Genomic DNA, 22,841 nt, shown 5'->3' on the forward strand with positions numbered 1-22,841 from the left:
TTAGGCGACAGAGACAGGGTCTGTCAGCATTTCTGTCCTTGACCTGAGCTCTGTGTCAGAGCCCAAGCTCACCTCTGTGCCAAGCAAGATGGAGAAATTCTATTCAACCCAACCGATGTTCAGTGTCCATCAGACACCAGACCCTGGGGATGCAAAATGAAAAGAGAATAAGCCCCTGCCCGCAAGGGTCTTACGTTCTATTGGAGTCATCGGAAGGGTCTCCTGGAGGGATTGGATTGGAGTTAAAACAAAAATGGGCAGAAGCCGCTTTGTCCAAGTGCCCCAGGGTGGGGGCAGCTGCGGAGATGGCTGGATTTTCAGTATTCTGCCCTGCCCCTCTGTATGAGGGGGCCCGGCTTCTCTTGGGCTCTCTGACCTCGTTCCAGTTTAGTTTCCCCTTTGAAGTCCAGTGGGGGGGGGAGGTGGCCCTGGGGTGCTTATAACTCCCCAGGTCATGCTAAGCAGGGCTCCAAAGGGAGACCTTGTGTTCAAATCCCGGTCAGTGGGTGTCCTGTTCATCTACTGATTTTGGCCCAGGCTGAACTGAACTAACTGAAGGCTTTGTCATTCCTTGTTTCCCCATGAATGTACCAGACTTTAAAATGGCAATAAATTAAGCCTACACACAGAATGGTGTTCTTCACCCGTTTCTTCTTTGGCTTTTGGTAAAAAGTCACGGATGACCTCCAGAGAAGCAACCGTGGGAGTCAGAAGCAGATCAAAGTGGACGATCTTTACATTCATTTATTTATGGTTTTATTTGGAGTTCTGGTTTTCTGTGAGTATTCTCTAACAATGACCAGTACGGTAGTATGTTTTGCATGATCATATATGTATAACCCAGATCAGATGGCTCAGCATCTCCGAGAGGAGGGAGGGAAAGGAAGGAGGGAGACAATTTGGATCTTATGGTTTCAGAAAACGTATGTGGAAAATTGTTGTTACTCGTGACTGGGAAAATAAAATATCTTTGAATAAAAAAAGTCACGGATAGACGATGCAATTTAAAAGACAAAACTACAGGTCCGTTTGCAAGAGCAGCCCAGTGTCCAGGCCTGGCCTGTGGGAGTGAGGTAGGGAGGGGAGCCCTTTGTTCCCGGTTTTTGTTGTTGTTGTTCCTGGTTTTATCAAGTGAAGTTAGCATGGTGTTCTAGAAGGAGAAACTGTTCGAATCCATTAATTCTACTCCCTGGGTACTTCTGGGCCCGGCAATTCCCCTTTTCGAGTCGGCTTCCTCATTTGAAAGATGTTTGGGCTAAATGATTTCTAAAGTCCCTTCCAGCTCTAAATGCAAAATTCTTCCCTCCTCTGTTCATTTTCATGATGACTGGCCAAACTCTATTCAACAAACACATATTATAAAGACGCCTTTGTGTGTCGAACACTGCTGGGTGCTCCGGAGAAGGTCAGAGCTTGGAAGGGGCCTCTAAGGCCCCTGAGTCCAACCCAGGATCCCCTCAGCATCCTTCCCGACTAGTGGTCCTCCAGGCTCTGCTTGATGGTCTGGAGGGAGGGGGCAACCCTTGTGCTCCTGTTTATCTTGAATTTTTAAAAAACCCTTAGTAAGTATTATAATTATATATTTAGTGTATTATATAGTAGTAATATATTAGTACATATTATATTAGTATATATAAAATAGATGTTAGTAATATATTAGTATATATTATAAAATAGATGTTAGTAATATATTAGTATATATTATATGTTAGTAATATATTAGTATATATTATATGTTAGTAATATATTAGGACATGTAATATATTAGTATATATTATATATTAGTATACATTATATGTTAGTAATATATTAGTTCATAATATATATTAGTAATATNTATTATATGTTAGTAATATATTAGTATATATTATATGTTAGTAATATATTAGGACATGTAATATATTAGTATATATTATATATTAGTATACATTATATGTTAGTAATATATTAGTTCATAATATATATTAGTAATATATTAGTATATGTTAGTAATATATTAGAACATGTAATATATTAGTATATAATATATTAGTATGTATTATACAATATATTAGCATATATCATATTTTAGTACTATATTAGTATATATATGTTAGTAATATATTAGACCATGTAATATATTAGTATATAATATATTAGTATATATTATACAACATATTAGCATATATCATATTTTAGTAATATATTAGTACATAATATGTATTAGTAATATATTAGTATATATTATATGCTAGTAATATATTAGTATATATTATATTACATATATTAGCATATAACATATTAGTATGCATTATATATTTTATCTGTAATATATATTAGTAATAATTCTAAGACAGAAGAGCAAGGGCTAGGCAGTTGGAGTTAAGCGACTTGCCCAAGGTTATGCAGCTGGGATGTGTCCGAGGCCAGGTTAGAACCCAGGTCCTCCCAACTCCTGGCACTCTATCCACTGGGCTACTTAGCTGACCCATATATCTGTATTTTTAAATTTGAAAAACAGTCCTTCCTGGGGTTGCTGTGGCTAGTGGGCTAGTCCTCAAGTGAGAGACAGGATCTGTCAGCATTTCTGTACTTGACCTGAGCTCTGTGCCAGAACCCAAACTCACCTCTGTGCCAAGGATGATGGAGAAATTCTACTCAGCTCAACCAAAGTTAAGTATCTATGACACACCAAACACTGGAGATCTACCTCTAATGGCGAGGAGGTTCCCCTGACATCCACCCCCATTCTGCCTTTCCCTCATTTCTACCCACTGCTCCTAATTCTACCCATAGGCGCTGAGCAGAACAAGAACCATCCCTCTTCACTGTGGTTGCCGTCCTCTGGACCCTCAAAAGTTAGATAAGATAGCCCAAGGAGTCCATTGGGTCTTGGAGTCAAAAAGAAGGCCTGAGTTCTGATACTTTTACTAGCCCTGGTGCCCTTGGCTTAATATCTGAGCTAGTTTCCTCCTCAAGAAAATGGGGATGACTTCCCTTTCTCTGTATCTCCAGCACTTAGCACATAGTAGGCACTTGATGTGAGTTCAGGGTAGCACCAGCTAAAAAAAGAATGAAAAGCACTTCTTTATTAAGCACCTATTATATGCCAAGTGCTGGGGATACAAATATAAAAAGAGACAGTCTCTGCCCTCAAAGAGCTTACATTCTAGGGTAGACTCTACCTATAGGGGATGGTTGGAGAGAAGTAGTTATGGCCTGAGATGACCCAAAGATGATGAATGGGACCAGATGGAAGGATTACTCTGCCCTTTCCATGTTGTTTAACATCCTGACTTGGAGGCTAACAAAAAAACATGTCTGTATGCATAGGGCAAGCCTTTCTTGCCAAAACAGTTTACTTAGGAGTATCTTAATTGAATGTATTTTTAAAAAGCAGTTTTACCAGTGACCTCACAATTAGCATGAATGTTTGTGCCAACAGCAGCATTGCCAGTGAGTGACTACCCAGTCCTCTCCAGTGGGCTCCATCAATAGGAAGCCAAGAGATAGCTAGGTGGCTCAGTAAATTGAGAGTCAGACCTACAAACAGGAGGTCCTGGGTTCAAATCTACCCTCAGACATGTCCTAGCTGTGTGACCTGGGACAAGTCACTTAACCCCCATTGCCTAGCCCTTACTGCTCTTTTGCCTTAGAACTAATCCACAGTATTGATTCAAAGATTGAAGGTTTTTTTTTTTAAAAAAAAGGAAGCTCAAGGGGCAGCTGGGTAGCTCAGTGGATTGAGAGCCAGGCCCAGAGATGGTAGGTCTTGGGTTCAAATCCGGCCTCAAACACTTCCCAGCTGTGTGACCCTGGGCAAGTCACTTGACCCCCATTGCCTACCCTTACCACTCTTCCACCTATAAGTCAATACACAGAAATTAAGGGTTTAAAAAAAAAAAAAAGAAGCTCATTCCCTTCAGGGCAGTCCAAAACACCTTTGGACCATTCTCCTAAGCATGAAAATTTCCTTACTTGGAACCTAAAATTTGATTCTATTTTATTGCATTCATTGGATCCCACATTTCCCCACCATGATTTTGGAACCATGATCTAATCAACTCTGCTACTAACCTGTCCATCTCCTCTCTTAAGGTCCCACTCATCATTCCATTCCTGTAACCTCTCTTCCATCCTTCCTTGATGTGTGTATTGTCTTCTCACCTTTTAGAATGGAAGCTCCTTAAGGGCGGAGGCTATCTTTTTTGTCTTTGAATCCCTTGGCATTTAGCACAGTGTCTGATACATGTTGTTTTCTTATTAAGTACTTTTCCATCCATCCACCCATCCACCCATCCACCCATCCATCCATCCATCCATCCATCCATCCACCCACCCATCCATCCATCCATCCATCCATCCATCCATCCATCCATCCACCCATCCATCCATCCATTCATCCATCCATCCACCCATCCATCCACCCATCCATCCACCTATCCATCCATCCATCCACCCATCCATCCATCCATCCACCCATCCATCCATCGTTCCTAATTTTGTTCCCAGGATCAAGCAAAAAAAGACAAATGGCAACCCTTCAAATCTCTGAAGATAGCTACCATGAGTCTTCTTTCTCCTCTTCCAATCTTTAATCCTTTAGCTTGCTCTTAATTTATTCTATATGGTTGAAGGAAATGCCCTGGCCTCTTCCCAGTCCTAATTCCTAATTTATATAGCTTTGACATACATATATATATATATATATATATATATATCTTTTTTTGCTGTATATATATCTTCTATGCTATATATTTGCTATATAGATATTTACTATATAGATATATTTGCTATATAGATATCTATTTGCTAAAGGAAAGGAAAGAGCTCCTTGGCCCATTTGAAGGCGCATGGGAGGTGGGCTTCACTGGCCACTGTACTGAAACAAGGCTTGAATCAGTTCCACAAATATTGATCAAGGGTCTCTTGTGTGAAAGGCTCCAGGAGTAAGTAAAATGTTCCATGGGGAGCACAGAGCAAACTAGCTATTCCTGGGGGTAGATGGTGCAAACCTTGCCTCGTGCTAGCTTTTCTGCCCATAAAATGACAGATGTGAGCATTCACAATAAGATGGGAAGATTAGAGGGAGGAACTTTGCAAAATTTAAGGCATGAGTGAGCTCTGGCAATGCTGACAACTCAAACAGAAGGAACATCTGCAGAGTTTGCTGAATAGACTGAAAACAGGGATGAACAGGGAAGAGTCCCTTCCCCTCCACCCCCCACCCAGGAAGCCCCACCTAGCCTAGAGGGAGGCAAAGCAGAACTGCCCAGATCCAGCTTCCTCCTCTTTGGTAAGTGGGGCACAGGCACAGAGCATGAAGCTAATGTGCAATCAGGAGGGTTTGGCCCTCTGCAGAGCCTTCCAGGGTCAGGGGCAGCAGGGAACTGGGAGGGAGCCTTTAAGATAAGCCCTGCCCAGCCCCACACATGGGCCCCTGAGGATCTCTCTGACCACCTCCGGCACAGTGAACCTCTGAACTCAGCCTCTCGTCTATAAAACAAGCGATGGACTAGAGGGCTAACATTTATCTGGTGCTTTAAGGTTTGCAAAAGGCTTGAAATATGACATCTCGTTTTATACAGTTCCTCATTTGAGCATGAAGGCTCTTTCTGGCTCTAAATATAATCTTATGGATGGGTCAGGCGGACCAGATATCTCCCAAGGGCAGCCCAAGTGGCTATGGAAGAGATGTATGCGAGTATATAAAGAAGAGCAGTAAGGGCTAGGCAATTGGGATTATGTGACTTGCCCAGGCTCACACAACTAGGAAGTGTCTGAGGCCAGATTTGAACCCAGGACATACATATATATTCTCTAGACACAAGCACAAAAGGTATATTATTTATAAAATATTACACATGCAGTTATAGATTATATGTAATGGACATGCTGCTAGTTGATTGTTAATATTTCAGTGTGAACATTAACCCCATGCAAACACAAACCAGGGCATGATTTGTTTTGACTCTCTACTTAAGACAATGTTGGAGAAAATGTTAATAACATTGGCAGCTGCGTGGCACAGTGGATAGAGCACCAAGCCTGGAGATGGGAGGTCCTGGGTCTCAAATCTGGTCTCAGACACTTCCCAGCTGTGTGACCCTGGGCAAGTCACTTGACCCCCATTGCCTAGCCCTTACCACTCTTCTGCCTTGGAGCCAATATACAGTATTGACTCCAAGACGGAAGGTGAGGGTTTAAAAAAAAAAAGTCAGTCTTAGAGACATGAGGTTCTGGGGGTCAAATTTGACCTCAAAAACATCCTGTGTGACCCTGGACAAGTCACTTGACCCCAGTTGCCTGGCCCTTACCATTCTTCTGCCTTAGAACTGATGCTTGGTATAGGTTCTACGGCAGAAGGCAAGGGTTTCCTCCCAAAATAATATAGTGTTGGAGAAAATGTCAGTAGTGCAGATTAAGCTTACTTATCTGATCTCAGTGTCTTTTAAGTAGGAGCTTGAGGGTGGCACATATATTACCGCACAGGCATGCTCTGCCCAAAGACAATGGGTGAAAATTGTGTGGGGTGTGTGTGTCCATATGTCATTACGCTGTCCACCATTAGATTGCAAGCTCTTATAATGGGTAAAAAAGCCTGACCTTCCGTCTTAGAATTAATACTGTGTTTTGGTTCTAAGACAGAAGAGCTGTAAGGGTAGGCAGTGGGGGTGAAGTGACTTGCCCAGGGTCACACAGCTGGGAAGTGTTTGAGGTCAGATTTGAACCTAGACTTGACTCAACCTACTGAGCCATCCAGTTGCCCCCCAAAATTAATTTTAAAAAAAGATGATAAGCGCTTTGAGGGGAAGGATTGTCTTCTGCCTCCTCTTGTATCGATGCTTAGCAGAGAGCAGGGGCTCCCTAACGTGGCGGTCCTTTGTACTTGAAGAACTCACCAGCGGCTTCTTGGTGATGTCTTTGGACTCCCATATAAGTTACAGTGAGGCAGATTTGAGAAAAGTCATCCATCAGCCTCACTCTCTCCTCCAGAGTCTCGCGGGGCCAGTGGCAAGACAAAAGGCAGGCCGGCTGCTGATGGCCTGGGATGCAGCGGATGACCCTGGTGTCTCCGACCTCCCACCAGGCTCCAAGCATCCCTCGGCCCCCGCTTCGGCCCCCTTTGTGGCCATGGGAAACCAGCTGTTGTCATTCACCCTTTCTGCCAGGGGAAGCCTTCGCGTGCTTGGGGTAGACAGCTCCTAACTCACCTGCGGCCCCTCGGCTATCTTCAACCTGGTTTAGCCCTTGTGCCAAGGCTGTGTTACCGGGGTGTGAGCCCTGGGCTGGCTGCAGCTTCTTGGAGCCACGGCTGGGGGAAAGAAAAGCAGATGGGCAGCCCTCATACAGAGGTGCTAGTCGTCCCTGAATATTTATACCGCCTCCTTTAGTAAATGTTTATTTAGGGCGCAGCTGGGTGGCTCAGTGGATGGAGAGCCAGACCTAGAAACGGGCAGTCCTGGGTTCCAATCTGGCCACAGACACTTCCCAGCTGTGTGACCCTGGGCAAGTCACTTGACCCCCATTGCCCACCCTTCCCACTCTTCTGCCTTGGAGCCAATACACAGTATTGATTCTAAGACGGAAGGTGAGGGTTTAAAAGAAATAAAATGCTTTTTTACTGATGGGTTATGTGGTTTGCCTTTTGCCCTTTGCCCCCAGCCACCTCTCCAGCCATTGGGACATGCTAGACGTCTCTCGTTTCTTTGTAAATCCACACTGGGCCAGAGCCTGGGGCTGCAGCGCCACCTCCTGGCCACAGAGCACCACCCGGCAGCCACTAAGGTTGGTCCACTTGGCCGCATCGTAGAAGCCCGTCATTTGGGGAAAGCTGGTCCTGGGGAAGGGGGGAGCCTGTGTCCCGAGCTTGGAAGCGGCGATCACGCAGAAGCTCCTCGAGAAAAGCAAATGGTCTATTTTATGATGCCTAATAAAAACAGGGCCGTTGCTGGGCTCTGATAATCCGCCCTAATGGGGTCACCCGTAATCTAGAGCCCGCCCTTACCCCAACGGCCCGGCCGTGGAGCCAATCCAGCCCTTGAAGAACAAACAATAATTCAGGTGCTGACATGTTAGGGGAGAAAAGCAGGTCACGGACAGCCTGTTTGCATCCGACGCCTTTCCTGGACGTTATTTTTTTCCCATTAGACACGATGCGCGCACTTGTATGAACCCCAAAGCAGGAAATGTGGGGTACGTTCAAACGCTATTGCTCAGAACTTTTGTCTCACTGAGTTTGTTATTTGGCCGGCTCAGACGCAGATTAACGTCCTTCTTCCTCCTCTTTGCTTGTTGAATCTTTACTCATTTTCTTTTAAACCTTTCCCTTCTGTCTTAGAATCAGTTCTAGGTATGGGTTCCAAGGCGGAAGAGTGGTCAGGGCTAGGCAGTGGGAGTCAAGTGACTTGCCCAGGGTCACTCAGCTAGGAAGTACCTGAGGTCACCTTTGAACCCAGGACCTCCCTTCTCTGGGCCTGGCTCTCCATCCACTGAGCCACCTCTTACTCATTCTTTAAAACCCAATTGCCCTGCTTACTTCCTCCAGGGCGACTTCCCCACTCTGGAGCTCCACCCGGGGCTGGCCTCCTTGGCCTCTTCCTTGGCCTCCGTGCAGCACTCAGAGGCTCTCTGGAGCACTTCCCTTGTAATCGTGTGCATTCTGGTTGTGTTTATGAGCTCCCCGAATGTCCTGGACTCCGCAGCTCTTGCTAAGTGTTTGCCTTACTGACCCGAACGAGAGCAGGGGTTGTCTTGGCTAAACGTCGCGGCTCCCTGGGCAGTTGGCGATGTATATCATAGATGCCCCCTGAGCGAGCGAGGGAGCGAGCGAGGGAATGAAGAACGAACGTCTCTGCAGCAGAAGCCCGCCCTTCTGTGCTGGGCGTCAGCCGTGGGGATGGACGAGAGCCCCAGGAGTCCTCCTGCTTCGGGCCTCTCTATTCCAAGGTGAGACTCCCCGGCTGTCCTGGAGAAAGGCTTCTCCATTCTCCAGGCTCTTGTGAAGGAAGGCCCCTTTGGGGTTTGGGTGCTTCCTTCTCACTGCTTCCCCCGATCTCCATCCCACGAGGCCAAAGGACCCTGGGAAATTCGAAGGCTTCAGCCTCAGCTTCATTAGCCTTCCCGTCTCCTCACTTGTGGTTCTGGCCCGTTGAAAAGGAGTCCGGATGGGCAGGCTCGCCGCGCTTGTCCAACTCCTTGACCTCCGAAGCCAGTTCCCGTCTGTGGTTACAAAGGAGCGGTGAGTCCTGGCTAGTCTTCAATGACTCATTATGTTTGTGGGCTTCGTAATGGAACTGGGAGCTTTTCATCTCATACCTGAAAGTCAGAAACAGCTGTCCGGGTCGGCCCAAGAGGAAGCCAGAGGCCCAACAGAACCCAGGGAGCCAGACTCGGCACAGGGACCGCCAAGCTGCCAGGGATGAGGGGCTGGCCGGGCGGGCCGTGGGCAGGAGCGGGAGATGCTGGGCTTCCCTGTTCCCTGTTCAGCCCTGATTAGACAGCCGTGCCCTCCCCTCCCCAACCCTTTCCTTCAGCCCCAGAATCAATACTGTGTATGGGTTCCAAGGCAGAAAAGTAGACTAGGCAATGGGAGTTATGTGACTTGCTCAAGCTCGCCTAGCTAGGAAGTCTCTTGAAGCTGGATCTGAACCCAGGACCTCCCATTTCCTGGCCTGGCTCTCAATCCACGGAGCCACCCAGATGTCCCCCCATTAGACAGTCTTTAAAAACTGCACCCTGAGGGCAGCTAGGTAGCACAGTGGATAGAGTGCTGGGTCTGGATTAGGAAGACCTGACCTGAGTTCAAATCTAGCTTCAGATACCTTCTCTAAGTGTGGCTTTGCTGCTCTTCTGTCTTAGAATGGATACTAAGACAGAAGGGAAGAGGGTTTTGTTGTGTTTTTTTTTTTTTTTTTTTAACCAACAACTGCATACTTTAAGGGGAGACAGGGAAGTGGAGGAATTTTCTAGTTCCTGTAAACAGTCACTCACTGTTTTAATGGATCTGATGCATAAAAAGGGGAATTACGGAGGGAATCTGAGCAAAATGAGTTTACACGGCCTCCCACAGCAGGGAGAAATCGAGAATCTGCTGGATGGTAGGTATTGTTACTCTTATTCCTTTGATTCTCTCTTGGTCCAGAGCCAAGGGGGCCTCCTAACGAGGAGATGATGACAAGGGCTTGGAATGCGTCCCCCTCCCCTCCTCCGGGGCCCCGGGCCGAGCGCCCACAGCATCTGTCTCCCGGGCATCCGCCTGGTCAGCGAAGGCTCTGGGCACGAGGTCTGCGGAAACAAGCAAGGCTCCAGGGGCAGGTTTTCAAGCTCGCTCTCCGCCCGAGGCCACCTCGCATCTGGAAGCAGGCCTGCCGCAAGCTCGCAGACCCTCTGAGCCCTTGGAAGGAAAGTATTCGCTCAAGGTATTAATGCGGGATTGTGTGTTCCCGTGTTGTCACAGGGCATCGGGCAGGCTGGGCACTCCCCTGGGCTTCTACCTGACGTAAGTCAGGAGTGTGACTGGCCATGTGGGAGGTCCAGCACAACAGGGTCCAACCCGGCTCTGCTATTTTATTTGGGGCTTCCTCCTTTGGGGAATGAACTGTTTCTGTAGAAACACAGTAACAAACACTGTCAAAACTCTCCTAGAACAAACAGCCTAGTGTCTGACTCGGGCCTACGAGGCAGCTGGGGAACAGAATAGAACAGATCGTGTCTGAAATAACAACCTACTTGGAACACGGACATTTCTCCCCGAGGAGCCGCCTGGCTTAGTTTACCAAACTTTGCGCCTCACGTGCGGCTCCCAGCTCCCAGGCCAGCTGTCCCTCCATTTTTTAGGGGCTTATGTCATTTTCTTCCAAGCCGAGGCTAGGCTTTCTGGCAACAGGCCCTCTGCCTGTTAGGCAGGCTGGCCTAGTAGCATCCCGTGACTGGGGATAAAGGAACAAGTTCAAAGGTGAGAGAGGGCCGACTTGGAGGCTGAAAGGTCTCTTTAGTGGCCTGTAACTGGAGGTAGGGAAGGAGATGGGAACGTCGAAGGGCCTCCCCCCAGAATGCCAAGAGGGAGCAGGGAAGGCCAGGGGACCAGCCCAATGTAGGTGACATGGGGAGGGGAATGGGAAATGGAGATCAAGAAATCTCAGGACAAAGCTGACGGGGAGGGGGGAACACAACATGGCTGCAACAAGCCAACATCTCCTTTTTGGCCTCATGTTGACCATGAATCTTGGGCAGGCCAGGGAGCGGGTCGAGGTTCCTCATTCTTGAGCAGAGGCAGAAAACTGGTCCCCACTGTGCCCTGAATGGGCTGGGAGTCTTCATGTTGAGAACGGGGTCTTTTTTTTTTTTAAACCCTTACCTTCTGTCTTGGAGTCAATACTGTGTGTTGGCTCCAGCAGAAATGTGGTAAGGGCTAGGCAATGGGGGTTAAGTGACTTGCCCAGGGTCACACAGCTGGGAAGTGTCTGATGTCAGATTTGAACCAGGACCTCCCACCTCTAGGCCCGGCTCTCAATCCACTGAGTTACCCAGCTGCCCCCAAGAATAGGGCCTTTTAAAACATATGATTTAACATTTGGAGAATTCATTGTTTATTGAGCTTTTGACTTTACTACCCTTGAGGCCCTTCAATGACGCTGGTGTGGCCAGTCCAGAGATGGCCTCCCTGAGCTTTGTTAGGCTAGCTCACAGAGAGCAGGCATAGTCTGTCTGTCCCTGACTTCAAGGTTCTCCAGCCCGAAAAAACCTTCTGGAGCTGGAAGATCTCCTGGAGATCCTTCATAGCAGGGTGAGGCTTCAGAAGAGGACTTCAGCCGGAATCCCTCACCTCTCCATAAAAAATGAAGATGCAACCCACTAATTACCCCGGGTATTTTAAAACTGTGTGAAAAATGCCCCACAATAAAGGGCCTTTCCATTCTACTAACAGAAACGGGAAATGCGAGGCCAAACAGAATCTCAAAGGAAAGGAGAGTTCGAGAGCTACGTTAGCCATGTAACAGACCATCCTGATGCGTGACATGGGAGATGCCACCAGCCTGGGTGGTACTTCATGGGGAGCCTGGCCTCACAGTACTTGTTCTCTCCTCCTCTCAAGAGGCAGGGGCATCTCTTCCTTTCCAGGGCACCAGTGGCCAAGAGAGGAGATCCCAAAGGAGGTCTCAGCACCTACCACTTGGGCTTGGGGCCTCGGGTCCGTTCCAATTCTTGCTGTCTTTTCAGCTCCAACACCCATTCTTCCTCTGCCCGCAGGCACTGCATACGGAATCTTGTCAGGGCTTTCTGGATGGGGTTCGTGGTTACCAGGGACTGAGGTACATTCCCTTCTTCAAGGGTCTGGAAGAACCTGCAATGCACAGACTGGGGGTTCTGAGCTATCACAGCACCCCTTTTTAATTGAACCCTCAATCTGGTCCTGGACCCCAATAGCCACTCTCCAAGCTTCCCTTACCTTTTTTCACTCCATTAGCCAAGACATCACTTGGCAAACAAGTAGCATGTTGGCGACCGACCTTAGTCTTTGGTACCTACCTGAAATGTACCATCCTACAGGACCTGGGCTACCATATGTAGGTAACCAATCATAGTTGCCGAATTATTAAAACAAACATGATTAATTCCAGATAGTATATTGGCTCCAAGGCAGAAGAGCGGTAAGGGCTAGGCAGTGGGGGGTCAAGTGACTTGCTCAGGGTCTCACAGCTAGGAAGTGTCTAAGGTTAGATTTGAACCCAGCGCCTCCTGCCTCCAGGCCTGGCTCTCTATCCACCGAGGCACCTAACTGCCCCCATCTTTTTAAAGAAGAATTATCCTTTTCTTCTTCTTGACACAGTAGACATTTCTTATAAACTCCCAAACAACCAGAAACTACCTCTTCCCATACGTGAATGTACAGACTGTTAATGCGTCTCTTTAACTCAGAGGTGAGCATCCCGTCCTGGGCTGCTAAGAGGAGCTCATCATTCATGTTGGTGAAGTCTCCTAGAGGAGTGGTTTCAAGCCATTTCTTTGAGGGACACAATTTGCAAGTGGAATATAGCAGCGTAGGGACAGAAGCGCAGAAGAGGGCACGGAAGGGATGGCTCCTCTCTCCTGTCCCCCAAAGTTCCATGTCACAGAGCAAAAACTTGGTGACAGCCTGCTCTGAGAAGGACTCTTTCTTTGGGAAATGTGGCTATAGCCCCAGGCCAAGTCTGAAGTCAACGCTACATTTATGGGGAAAATCCCACCAACCTGACAGGAAGGGCTATGGGAAGTACCCAGTGGACAGGACACAGGACCTGGCAAACCAGAAGGCCTGGGTTGGAATCCTGCCTTGGATCCTTACTGTATGACCCTGGGCAGGTCATTTCCTCTGAGCTTCAGTTTTCTCATCTTACAGATGGGCAGTGATTCTGGGATTTACTTCCAGAGGCTGCTATATTTCTCTAAGGAGATATTACCTGAGAAAAGGACTCTGCAAACCCATAAGGAACTACTCTTACTGTTAGTGTGAGCAGGGCCTCTTTACCTTTTGTTCATCTCCTGAGCCAAAGGAGAGGAGATTCCAGGCACAGGCAGGCAGTAAGGGCTCCAGGAGTGGTCCAGGATGTCTTCTTCCTTGGTTTTGAGAGGCATGCAGGCCTGGTGGGCAGCCCAGGGCCTTGGTTTATAAATTCGAGACCATGCTGGTCTGGTCAGAGTTTTCTTCTTGCTTCCCCCGGGTGGGATGAGCTGGGGTGGGGGCTGTGCACAAGCTTTGGCATTGGTAAGGCTGGGTCTCCAGATGGGCCCGGGGGACTGGGAGCGAGATCGGACCCATCGCATCCTTCTGGAAGCAGGGGAGAAAGAATGGGACAGGGTGAGAGAAAGAGACCTGCCTCTGGGTACTCCAGGAGAGGCACCTCTCCTTTGGGGAGAACAGGACCTCACCGGAATCTTAGGAGGCAGCAGGGACTTCACACCGATCACATGAGGTGCTCCTAGTTTAGGGGGGCCAGACTGTGCGGGGGATCCATCCATCACCAAAGCCACAGAGGGTAGGCAGCTACGGGTAAAAATCCCCCTTTCCAGAAGGCTTGCTGTGTAGTTGCCTGGAGATAGAGACCTTGCCGGAAGGCCTAAAATCCTCAGGCGTGAGTAGTTTCCCAATGGGCTGACCAAGCTTTGTGGACTCAGAAACCGTCCCCAATCTATGGGTGCCTTTAGCAGGGCTTCCTTCTCCCCCAGAGAAGATGGGGTACTCTGACCTTCAGGCCACTGAGACTGACCAGGGCTCCAGAGGTTGGTGGCATCTGAACCAGTAACATCTTCTGTGTCAGAAAAAGAACTCGACCTGGAGGCTAAGATGCCCTTTTGGACCTTCAACTTCTGTAAACTTTCTTCTAAGTCATCAATCCTGGGACTGTCTTCCCGAGAAGACAATCTAGCTGCATATAGGGAGGGGAAAGACCTGATGTAAGATCTTGGAAGTCATAGGATTCTGTGTCACTCAATGATCAGATTTCTTACTGTTGCAGGATGCCGTGTCCTCCCTTTTGTCCCTGCTCCCCCAAATCCCAACTTCCCTAGTTACTAACTGTGATTGGCCCTGTACCAGAGCAAGACCCCTGGAGCACTTTCCAGGAAACCCCTGCCGCTCATCAGTGAAGACATGAGGACATCATAGAATGACTCTGAGGTTTTGAGAGACAAACAGGATCTTAGGACACTTATGGAATCTGGTCCTACATTTGTGTCATAGGAGGCAGTAAAAAGGGCAGGACTTTACTGGGTATCAAGGGGCAGTCTTGGCACCCCAGTTTAGATGTAGTTTAGATTAAGAATTCTTTTAAAGCAAAAACCTCAGCACTTTATCCTGAAATAAAAAAATTATGATGATGTGGAATTGAGATGCATTAAAGGAAATGATCATTTGAAAAAACCGAACCAAGTTATTTTATGCTTTAAATTAAAAAAAAAAAAAGTTTGTCTGGTAAACAGCAGGCTGACTTGGTCCATTGCCCTGAGGCTCTAGGGCAGTTCATCTATGTTCATATGGGAAGCTCCCACCCTAGGGCCCAGATCTATGAGCTGTGTGCAAGGGAGTAAAAGTCATCCCACTTAGCCCCTCAGACACCTGGCAGTCAGCCTAAGCCCCTCAGCCTTCTCTATCTCATCCCCTCTTCCATGACTCCCCCTCCCCGCAACATGTGCCAATTTTTTTCTCTCCCTCTCCCTCTATCTTCTTTCTCTCCCTCCCTTCTTCCTTCCCTCCCTTTTCTTTCTCTCCCTTTCTCCCTCTCCTCTCTTTCTCCCCTCCCTTGCCCTCATTTCCTCCTTCCTCCTCTCTTTCTTTCCCTCCCTCTCCTCTCTCTCCTCTTTCTCCTTCACGCCCCTCTCTCCCTCCTCTCTCTATGTATCTATCTTTTCTCTCTCTCTCACTTCCTCTTTGGATTTCTCACTGCACCTTTGGGGACCTCTCCTTTGCACCACTGATGTCATCCTCCCTTGTGTTATCATTATTTCTTTTTACCCTCCCCTGATTAGACTGTAAGTCCCCTGAGAGCAGAACCCTGGCCCCTGAAGGCAGCCTATGAGGGACAAGCCCTCCCTAAATATTCCATTTTAGAGATGAGGGTTTGGTTCCTTCCTTGTGACCTGGTGATGTCTGGGCTCACTCATCCTTACCCACTTCTTCCTCTTGACTCCATGAAGCATCTTCCAGGTTGTCTGAAGAGGCCTGATTCTTGACTAATACATGAGAATTATGATGTTGGCCATGGGCAGTTTTCTGAGTGTTACTGAGAAATTCACTTCGTTTCTCTCTTCATAAAAACACAACACACATAGAAGTGATTACCTTAGAATGTCAAGCACTTCCTCCCTTTTGTTCTTTCTCGTGTCCCTCTTTTATGTTCAGACTTGAAATTACCCCCAGTCGAAGTTCTGTTCTGTTCTAATTGAGTGGAGAACAGTCTAGGAGTTTAAGAGGACAATCAGGAAGAGCCTGATTAACTAAGAAGGTTCTATTGGGGCCTTATTAGGGCCATGGGGATAGTCTCGTTGGTAGCCTGTTGAGGAAACCCTCAGTTGTGTAAGCCCCAGGAATTCTTTGTTTCTGTACCCATTTCTCTTTCTTCTGGTTCACTTGGCTTCTCCCAGGTATAGCCCTTCAGCACCTCCTCCAGATAGAACACATTCCTACAAGGTTTCTTAAGGATTCTTGGGAACTTTAGCTGGCTTCATCCATCCTTAGCTACCACCTGATTCTCATATTGGTATGCTCTCAATAGACCTCTCATTCTCCTACCCTCTGGGTAACTGATCAACAATACAGATTCTGCAATTCATACTTGACTAATGCCGAAACCACAGATATTGTGGTTTATGTTTAACTAGTGCTAACTGGTGAGAGTATGAGGGTCCTGTTTCTAGTATTGCCGCCCCCCTCCCCCCCACTGCCCACTGCTTATCTCTTTCAGTGGGAGATTGCTTAAAGCCACAGCCCCACCTAGAGTTAGAATTAGGGAACCAACTTCAGGAATGTCATAATTGACCATCACACTCTCTCCACAATAGCTGTTCCAAACAAATTCTCCTTATCCCCTTCTCCTTTTTCTCTTAACAGAGGACTGCAATTCTAGCTTCTTTTCTCTCCTATCCCTAGACCTCAAAACTTTGTAGAGTATCCACCATTTTACTAATAAAAAGGTCATCCTTTTTACCAAAGCCAAACCCTGTGTTGTTGTTGTTCAACTGTGTCCAATTCTTTGTGACCCCCTTTAGGGTTTCCTGGCAAACATACAGGAGTGGTTTGCCATTTCCTTCTCCAGCTCATTTTACAGATAAAGAAACTGAAGCAAAGCAGGCTAAGTGAGTGGTTCAGGGTCACAGAGCTAGATGAGAGTTTGAGATTTAAATTCTGATCTTCCTGATGCTGGACCCAGCACTCTATTCACTGAGCCACCTAGATGCCATCCAACCTCTCAGTTTGTGCCTTTGGTCCCATCACCTGCAGTCTTTTCTTGGAGCTTGTACCTTTGATCATAGCCAGCCTCCTGTTAATCTTCAAGTTCTCTACAATACTCTTTACAAATAAGTTTAGGTCTCACTTATCCTTAAAAAAGCCCTTCACTTGTATCTAGCACCCTCTCATGCTATGCTCCTTTCTCTTCCCTTTCATAGGTCTAGCTTTCCTGATTCCAATTTCTCTCTTCCCATTTACTTCTCAACCCTTGGAAATTTGGCCTCTGATTAGACCATTCCACTATCTTGTAAATACATACTTAAATACTTCTCCCCATTTTAAGGAAAGCAGGGGCAATTTGAACCTTTACTTTGCATCTTCCTTAGCACTATAGTGTCTGATATATGGGAGGCACTAAATACTTGTTGTTTGATTAATTCTATTTTCCCCAGTTTGATTAATTCTATTTTCCCTTGAGGGCAGGGAATATTTTGGTTTTGTCTTTGCATCCCCAGAAACTAGCACAGTGACAGCACATTGTAGGTACTTAATAAATACTTGTCTTTAATGAATGAATGAATTCAGGCTTAACTCTGGGTCCACCTCCTATAGGGGGTCTTCCCCGGTTGCTAGTGCTCCAGACCCTGATTCTCTGGGTGACTTTAGGTATCCCAGTTCCACTCCCTGGGCCTCAGTTTCCCCTTCGGTGCTATGAAGAAAGAGGGGTTGGATGGGACTCAGTGATCTCTAAACAGTTCCCAGCTCGGGGCGGTCTCCAGTTCCTTTTGCCGCTCTCACTCACCGGAGCGGGGCCCGGTGCCCGCGCAGCACAAAGTTCAGGGACTCTCGGGGAACCTGCTTCTTTGCCGCCTCCATGGTCGGAACTTTGCCCGGCGTCCCCTAGCAACGAGATATTGCATTCCGTTGCTAGAAGGAAGTGATGACATGCGCATCGGTCTTTTCTCCGGCAGTCGCGTCCTTGAATGTCCTATCTCGGCCTCCGTTGCCGAAGGTTCCGACTATCCCCCTTGGTCCCGCCCTAATCACCTTTCCCCTGGAGTCGCTAGCAGCCAATGGGCTGCTGTACACCCTAGCCTCGCGTACGGCCGGGGAGGTGGGGCTGTACGTTGGGGAGGAATCATAGTCCCTGCAGCCAATCCGAAGGCGAAACAGCCTTTCACGTAACATCCGGCATACGCGTTCTTTCTAGGGCCCGACCCCCCTGTGGGCGGGCTCTTTCTCCTGAGCTTGCGCCCGGGGCGCCGCGTGAAGGCTCCCGCCGCGTGTAGAGGCTCTTCAGTTCGGCAGGCGCGAGTCGGGGGGCTCGAGGGGGTGCCCTGTCATGTCGTGGCTCTTCGGTGTCAATAAGGGCCCCAAGGGCGAGAGCCCGGGGTCCATGCTGCCCCTGCCACCCACGCCCGGAGGGGACGGTGGAGGAGACCGGACGGGCGGCGGTGGGGACCGACACGCGCCCAAGGACAAATGGAGCAACTTCGACCCCACGGGCCTGGAGCGCGCAGCTAAGGCGGCGCGCGAACTCGAGCACTCGCGTGAGTGGGTCAGCCCGGGGGCATGCCTCCTATTCCCTGCCTCGCGGGCCTGGAAATGCGAGCCCCACCCCCTCTCCTTATTATGCTTCGTGGGGAAACTGAGCCTAAGGAGGCTGGAGCCTTCCCTCGTCTGGGGCTTCTCCATGGGTTGAACTGGAAGCCCGCCTTGTTTCCCCCTCCGTGGGTCCTTGCCACTCCACTACATGGGGCCACTGGCCACCCCTTTGGATACGAATATTGGGAGCAAGGGCTGTGGCTTTAGAGTGGAGTCTTGTCCCATCTTGCCCTTTGATCCTTATGACCTTAGACCGGTCACCTTTTCCCTCCCATCTTCAGTTGCCTCATCTCTGCCAAGGCAGAGTTGGGTGACACGACCCCCTTGATCCTGGAATCGATGGGAGGTGCCTGCTGGGGTAAGGGTGGACAGAAAAGAGAGGAAGGAGATACTGCCTCCTTGAAGCCACCTCCCAGATTGAGCCACTCTCAGCAAACACTAAGCATCTACTGTGTGCCCAGGCACTGTGCAAGGCTGTTGGGGATACAAAGAGAGGCAAAGAAAGTCTACATAGCCCTGGGTTTAAGGGGCTCACAACTATAAACAAGCTGGGTACTAAAAAGTCAAGAGTCAGAATAAACTGGAGGGAATCCATAGAGGAAAGGTGCTAGAGTTAAGGTGGGGTTGGGAAAGCCTTGAAGCAGATGGAGTTTGGATTATGTCTTGAAAGAAGCTAGGAGACAGTTCCAGGTATGGGAGATGGCCAGAGAAAATGCCGAATGTTGGGAGATGAAGGGTTTTGTATGAGAAACAGGAAAGCCAATATCACTGGATCACAAAGTATGTGGTGGGGAGGGAACTGTATAAGGCATGAGAAGCCTGGAAAGCTAAAAGGGACTTTGAATGCCAAACCAGCTATAATTAAGCCAGAGATTGAATGGGAGTGAAGATACGATCAGACTTGGGCTTTTGGAAGATTCATTTGACAGATGAGTGGAGGATGTGCTGGAGTGGAAAGACTTCCAAGGCAGGCAGATCCATCCACCAGCAGCAGCTATTGCAATAGTCTTGAAATAAGGTGATAAGGATCAGCACCAGGGTGGTAGCAGTGCCAGAAAAGAAAAGGGGGAGGGGGGAAGAATGTAAAGTCAGGGTTGACATCTAGGTTGTGAGACTGGGAGGATGCTGGTACCCTTGACAGTAATAAGAAAGTTAGGACAGGGCTTGTAGGGGAAAGATAGTGAGTCCAGTGGTGGATATGTTCAGTGAAAGAAGTCTGTGGGACATCCATTTCAAGATGTCCTATAAGTAATTGGAGGCATGAGTTTGGAAGTCAGAGCTGTCAAATGTATCTGAGAATCATTTGCATATAAAGGAAAATGAGTAGTACAATTCTCAGTTTATGTAAGCGGATGTTCTACAGACCTTTATATAAAGTGATTTTTACATAATGTGAATATAGAAAAGAAAGGAGGGAGATGGGAGAGGAGCCTTTGTGCCTTTGAAGGGAGAGAACTGACACAGTTTAAGAACGTATGGGGGCTGGGGCAGAGAAGTGAGAGCTAGAGGAGGAATATATCAACTGGGGTCAGCCACATGGGGTCCTGGCCAGAACCTAGAGAAAAAATCCACTGGGGACAAACCCATGAAGTCTGGAAACCAGACACAAAAGAGGAGTCTGGATGATAGACAATACCAGGAAGTTGGGCAGAGCTCTCTCTCATCTCCTAAAGAAAGGGGTTGGCAACATATGGCTCTTTCTGCAGGAGCCATAAAGTCCATTTTTTTCAGGTGCTGTTACAGGAGCGGCACTGTGAGCACTGTACGGCTCTCACGAAATTACATTTTAAAAAACGTGGCGTTTATGGCTCTCACGGCCAAAAAGGTTGCCTACCCCTTTCCTAAAGACTCAAGCTATGCCTCTATCCAGGTAGCAGTCTCCCTGTTAGCCATTCTTCTGCTTTTACTTAGAGATTTTTTAAACTTTTTTTTGGTCAGGAGATGGGAGTCCATGGAGCACCCTGCCAATGGACTGGAGTGGAGAGTGGGTAGTACTGTACATGGATATTTTTTGAAATCGGACTTTCTTTCAGAACTCTTTACATAAAGTTGAATTTGCTTAATGCGAATCTACATAAAGCAAGAACTCTCTGTGTAGAGGGAGAAGAGAAGAGGAAGCAGGCCAGAGTGTTGGATGGTACCCACTGTGGAGAACTGTCATTTTCTGTCATTTCCTTTCCCTAGGTTTCAGCTTTCTTCTGGTGGTCTCTAAGGATGCTTTTGCCATTGACCCAGACAAGGAGTATTTTGAATAGCTTGCTTTGCTCTAGGATCCTTTTGAAATTAACTTCTGGAGACATTTGGAAGGAATCATCCCTGTGCAGGATTGGTTGAGAAAGGCCACCTTTGGAGGTAGAGGCTATCTTCTTACTAGGCAGAACTGCAGAATGACATTGAAACAGGAAAGAATCTTGTTTCTCATTTTACACATGGGAAAACTGAATGTTCCAGGTTGTACAGCCACTGTCAGTGCTGGGACTTAAAATCCAGGTCTTCTGACCCCTTCCACTAGAGTAGTGGTTCCCAAACTTTTTTGGCCTACCACCCCCTTTCCAGAAAAAAATATCACTTAGCCCCCTGGAAATTAATTTTTAAAAAATTTTAATAGCAATTAATAGGAAAGATAAATGCACCTGTAGCCATCACACCACCCCCTCCCCCCCCCACACACACCCGATTGCTACAGCACCCACCAGGGGACAGGGGCGCCCACTTTGGGAATCACTGCACTAGATCATACTTTTTCTCCTGAACTCTAACCCCTCCTAGACTTTGGTGCTGAAATCTAGATGTTCGAATGACCTAAAACAGGAATAGCTTTTCTGGCTATAGGGTGTTAGTATGAACATAGGCAGGAAATTCTTGCTCACTCTTAACTGTTTCCTAGTTACCCAGGTAATCCTAGGAAGAGGGTGCCTTAGCAACAGATTAATTTGTTACTTACAGCTTACTTCCCTGGACTATTAATATTAATGATCTATATATGTATAGATAGTATTTATTATATTTTGAGTTCCTTTAGAACAGAGACCTTTCTCTTCGACCCCCCCTAAGGTGGGGCCTTAGACTCAATTAACACTTCAGTGGGCCATGCTAAGATGACCAGCTATCTTTTCCCACCACACCATGATCCATGAGCAACTTTGACTATGAGACAAAGAAGGATAACGTGATAGGTTAGATGATGTTATTGAATCACTGACCTCTCTGCTCCTGTCTCTTTCAGTTCGTCTTCCCAGCCCTTAAAATGAATGTCTACTGTTGAATTCTGTCCTCTCCTCTCTTCCTTTTACTACTCGTAGGGTATGTTACGATTGGGGATTTCTTTTGTGTATGAGTTGAATTAGTAGGTCACTGAGGTCCCTTTCAGTTTTCAAATTCTGTGAACATTTAGTGACTACTCATTCCTGCTTTTCATCTATCACTTTTTTAAAGATGACTCTCCAGTCTGTCTTCAGTCTTACTCTAAACTTGCCTGTCTTGGTTTCCCCAGCTTTAAAATTCTAGCTCCTGGCTCATTTAGTTGTTATGAGGAATAGCCTAGAGAATATCTATATAGCACTTAGCATAGTGCCTGGCACATAGTAGGCACTTAATAAATACTTGTTCCCTTCTTTATCTCTTCCCCCATATTCTAGACTAGTATTTCCAACTGCCTGCTAGATATTTTTACCTATCGGATCATGGAGTTATGGATTTACTGCTGGGAAGGGACCTTAAAGGTCTCTTAGTCTAATCCTTCATTTTACAAATGAGGGAACTGAGGCCCAGAGACCTATTACTTGGTCAAAGACACATATAGTCAGTAGTGCTGGGATCTGAATTCCATACTTTTAGATTCCAATGTTCTTTATCCCACAGAATGTTGCCCTCACTGTCATTTCAAATTCACCCAACTCCTAAAACTCTTCATCCGCCCCATTTCCGTCTGATATCCCTCTTTCTGCTGCCACCATTCTTTCAATCTAAATTAAATGTCACTTTTGTCTCCTCTTCCTCTAGTCGTTGGAAAAGCCCTGTTGTTTCTTCTCCTTCTGAAAAGCTTCTGTCATTCCCTTGCATTTCCACTGCCATATACTCTTTTGACTAGAGTATTACCTTTGTCTCCTACAAGATCTCCCTTCATTCTTTCCTGTCCATTCCACATTCCACAGCCAGATCAGTCTTACTAATTAGATTTTCAGTCATTCACCAGTCATTGATTAAGCACCTACTATTTGCCAGTCACTAGGCAAGGTGCTAGGCTTACAGAATTAGAAAATGAAGTAATCCTGATTCTCAAGGAGTTTACATTCTATGAGAGGGACTGTGCATATAGGTAAGTATTTAG

At 47.2% G+C, this 22,841-nt stretch overlaps 1 protein-coding gene across 2 annotated transcripts in view; it reads left to right on the plus strand.

Moving 5' to 3' along the window:
• The first annotated feature begins 18,192 nt into the window (after nucleotides 1-18,192).
• The window catches only part of ATAD3A (ATPase family AAA domain containing 3A), a 70,691-nt gene continuing 66,042 nt past the window's right edge, over nucleotides 18,193-22,841 (plus strand). For both annotated transcript variants that reach the window (XM_044667529.1, XM_044667530.1), the window contains exon 1: nucleotides 18,193-18,456. In XM_044667529.1, the coding sequence (XP_044523464.1) occupies nucleotides 18,249-18,456 (208 nt within the window). In that variant the 5' untranslated portion in view covers nucleotides 18,193-18,248. The remainder of the gene's footprint in view (nucleotides 18,457-22,841) is intronic.

The sequence above is a fragment of the Gracilinanus agilis genome, chromosome 3 (genome assembly GCF_016433145.1).
Source record: "Gracilinanus agilis isolate LMUSP501 chromosome 3, AgileGrace, whole genome shotgun sequence".
Classification (NCBI taxonomy): domain Eukaryota; kingdom Metazoa; phylum Chordata; class Mammalia; order Didelphimorphia; family Didelphidae; genus Gracilinanus; species Gracilinanus agilis.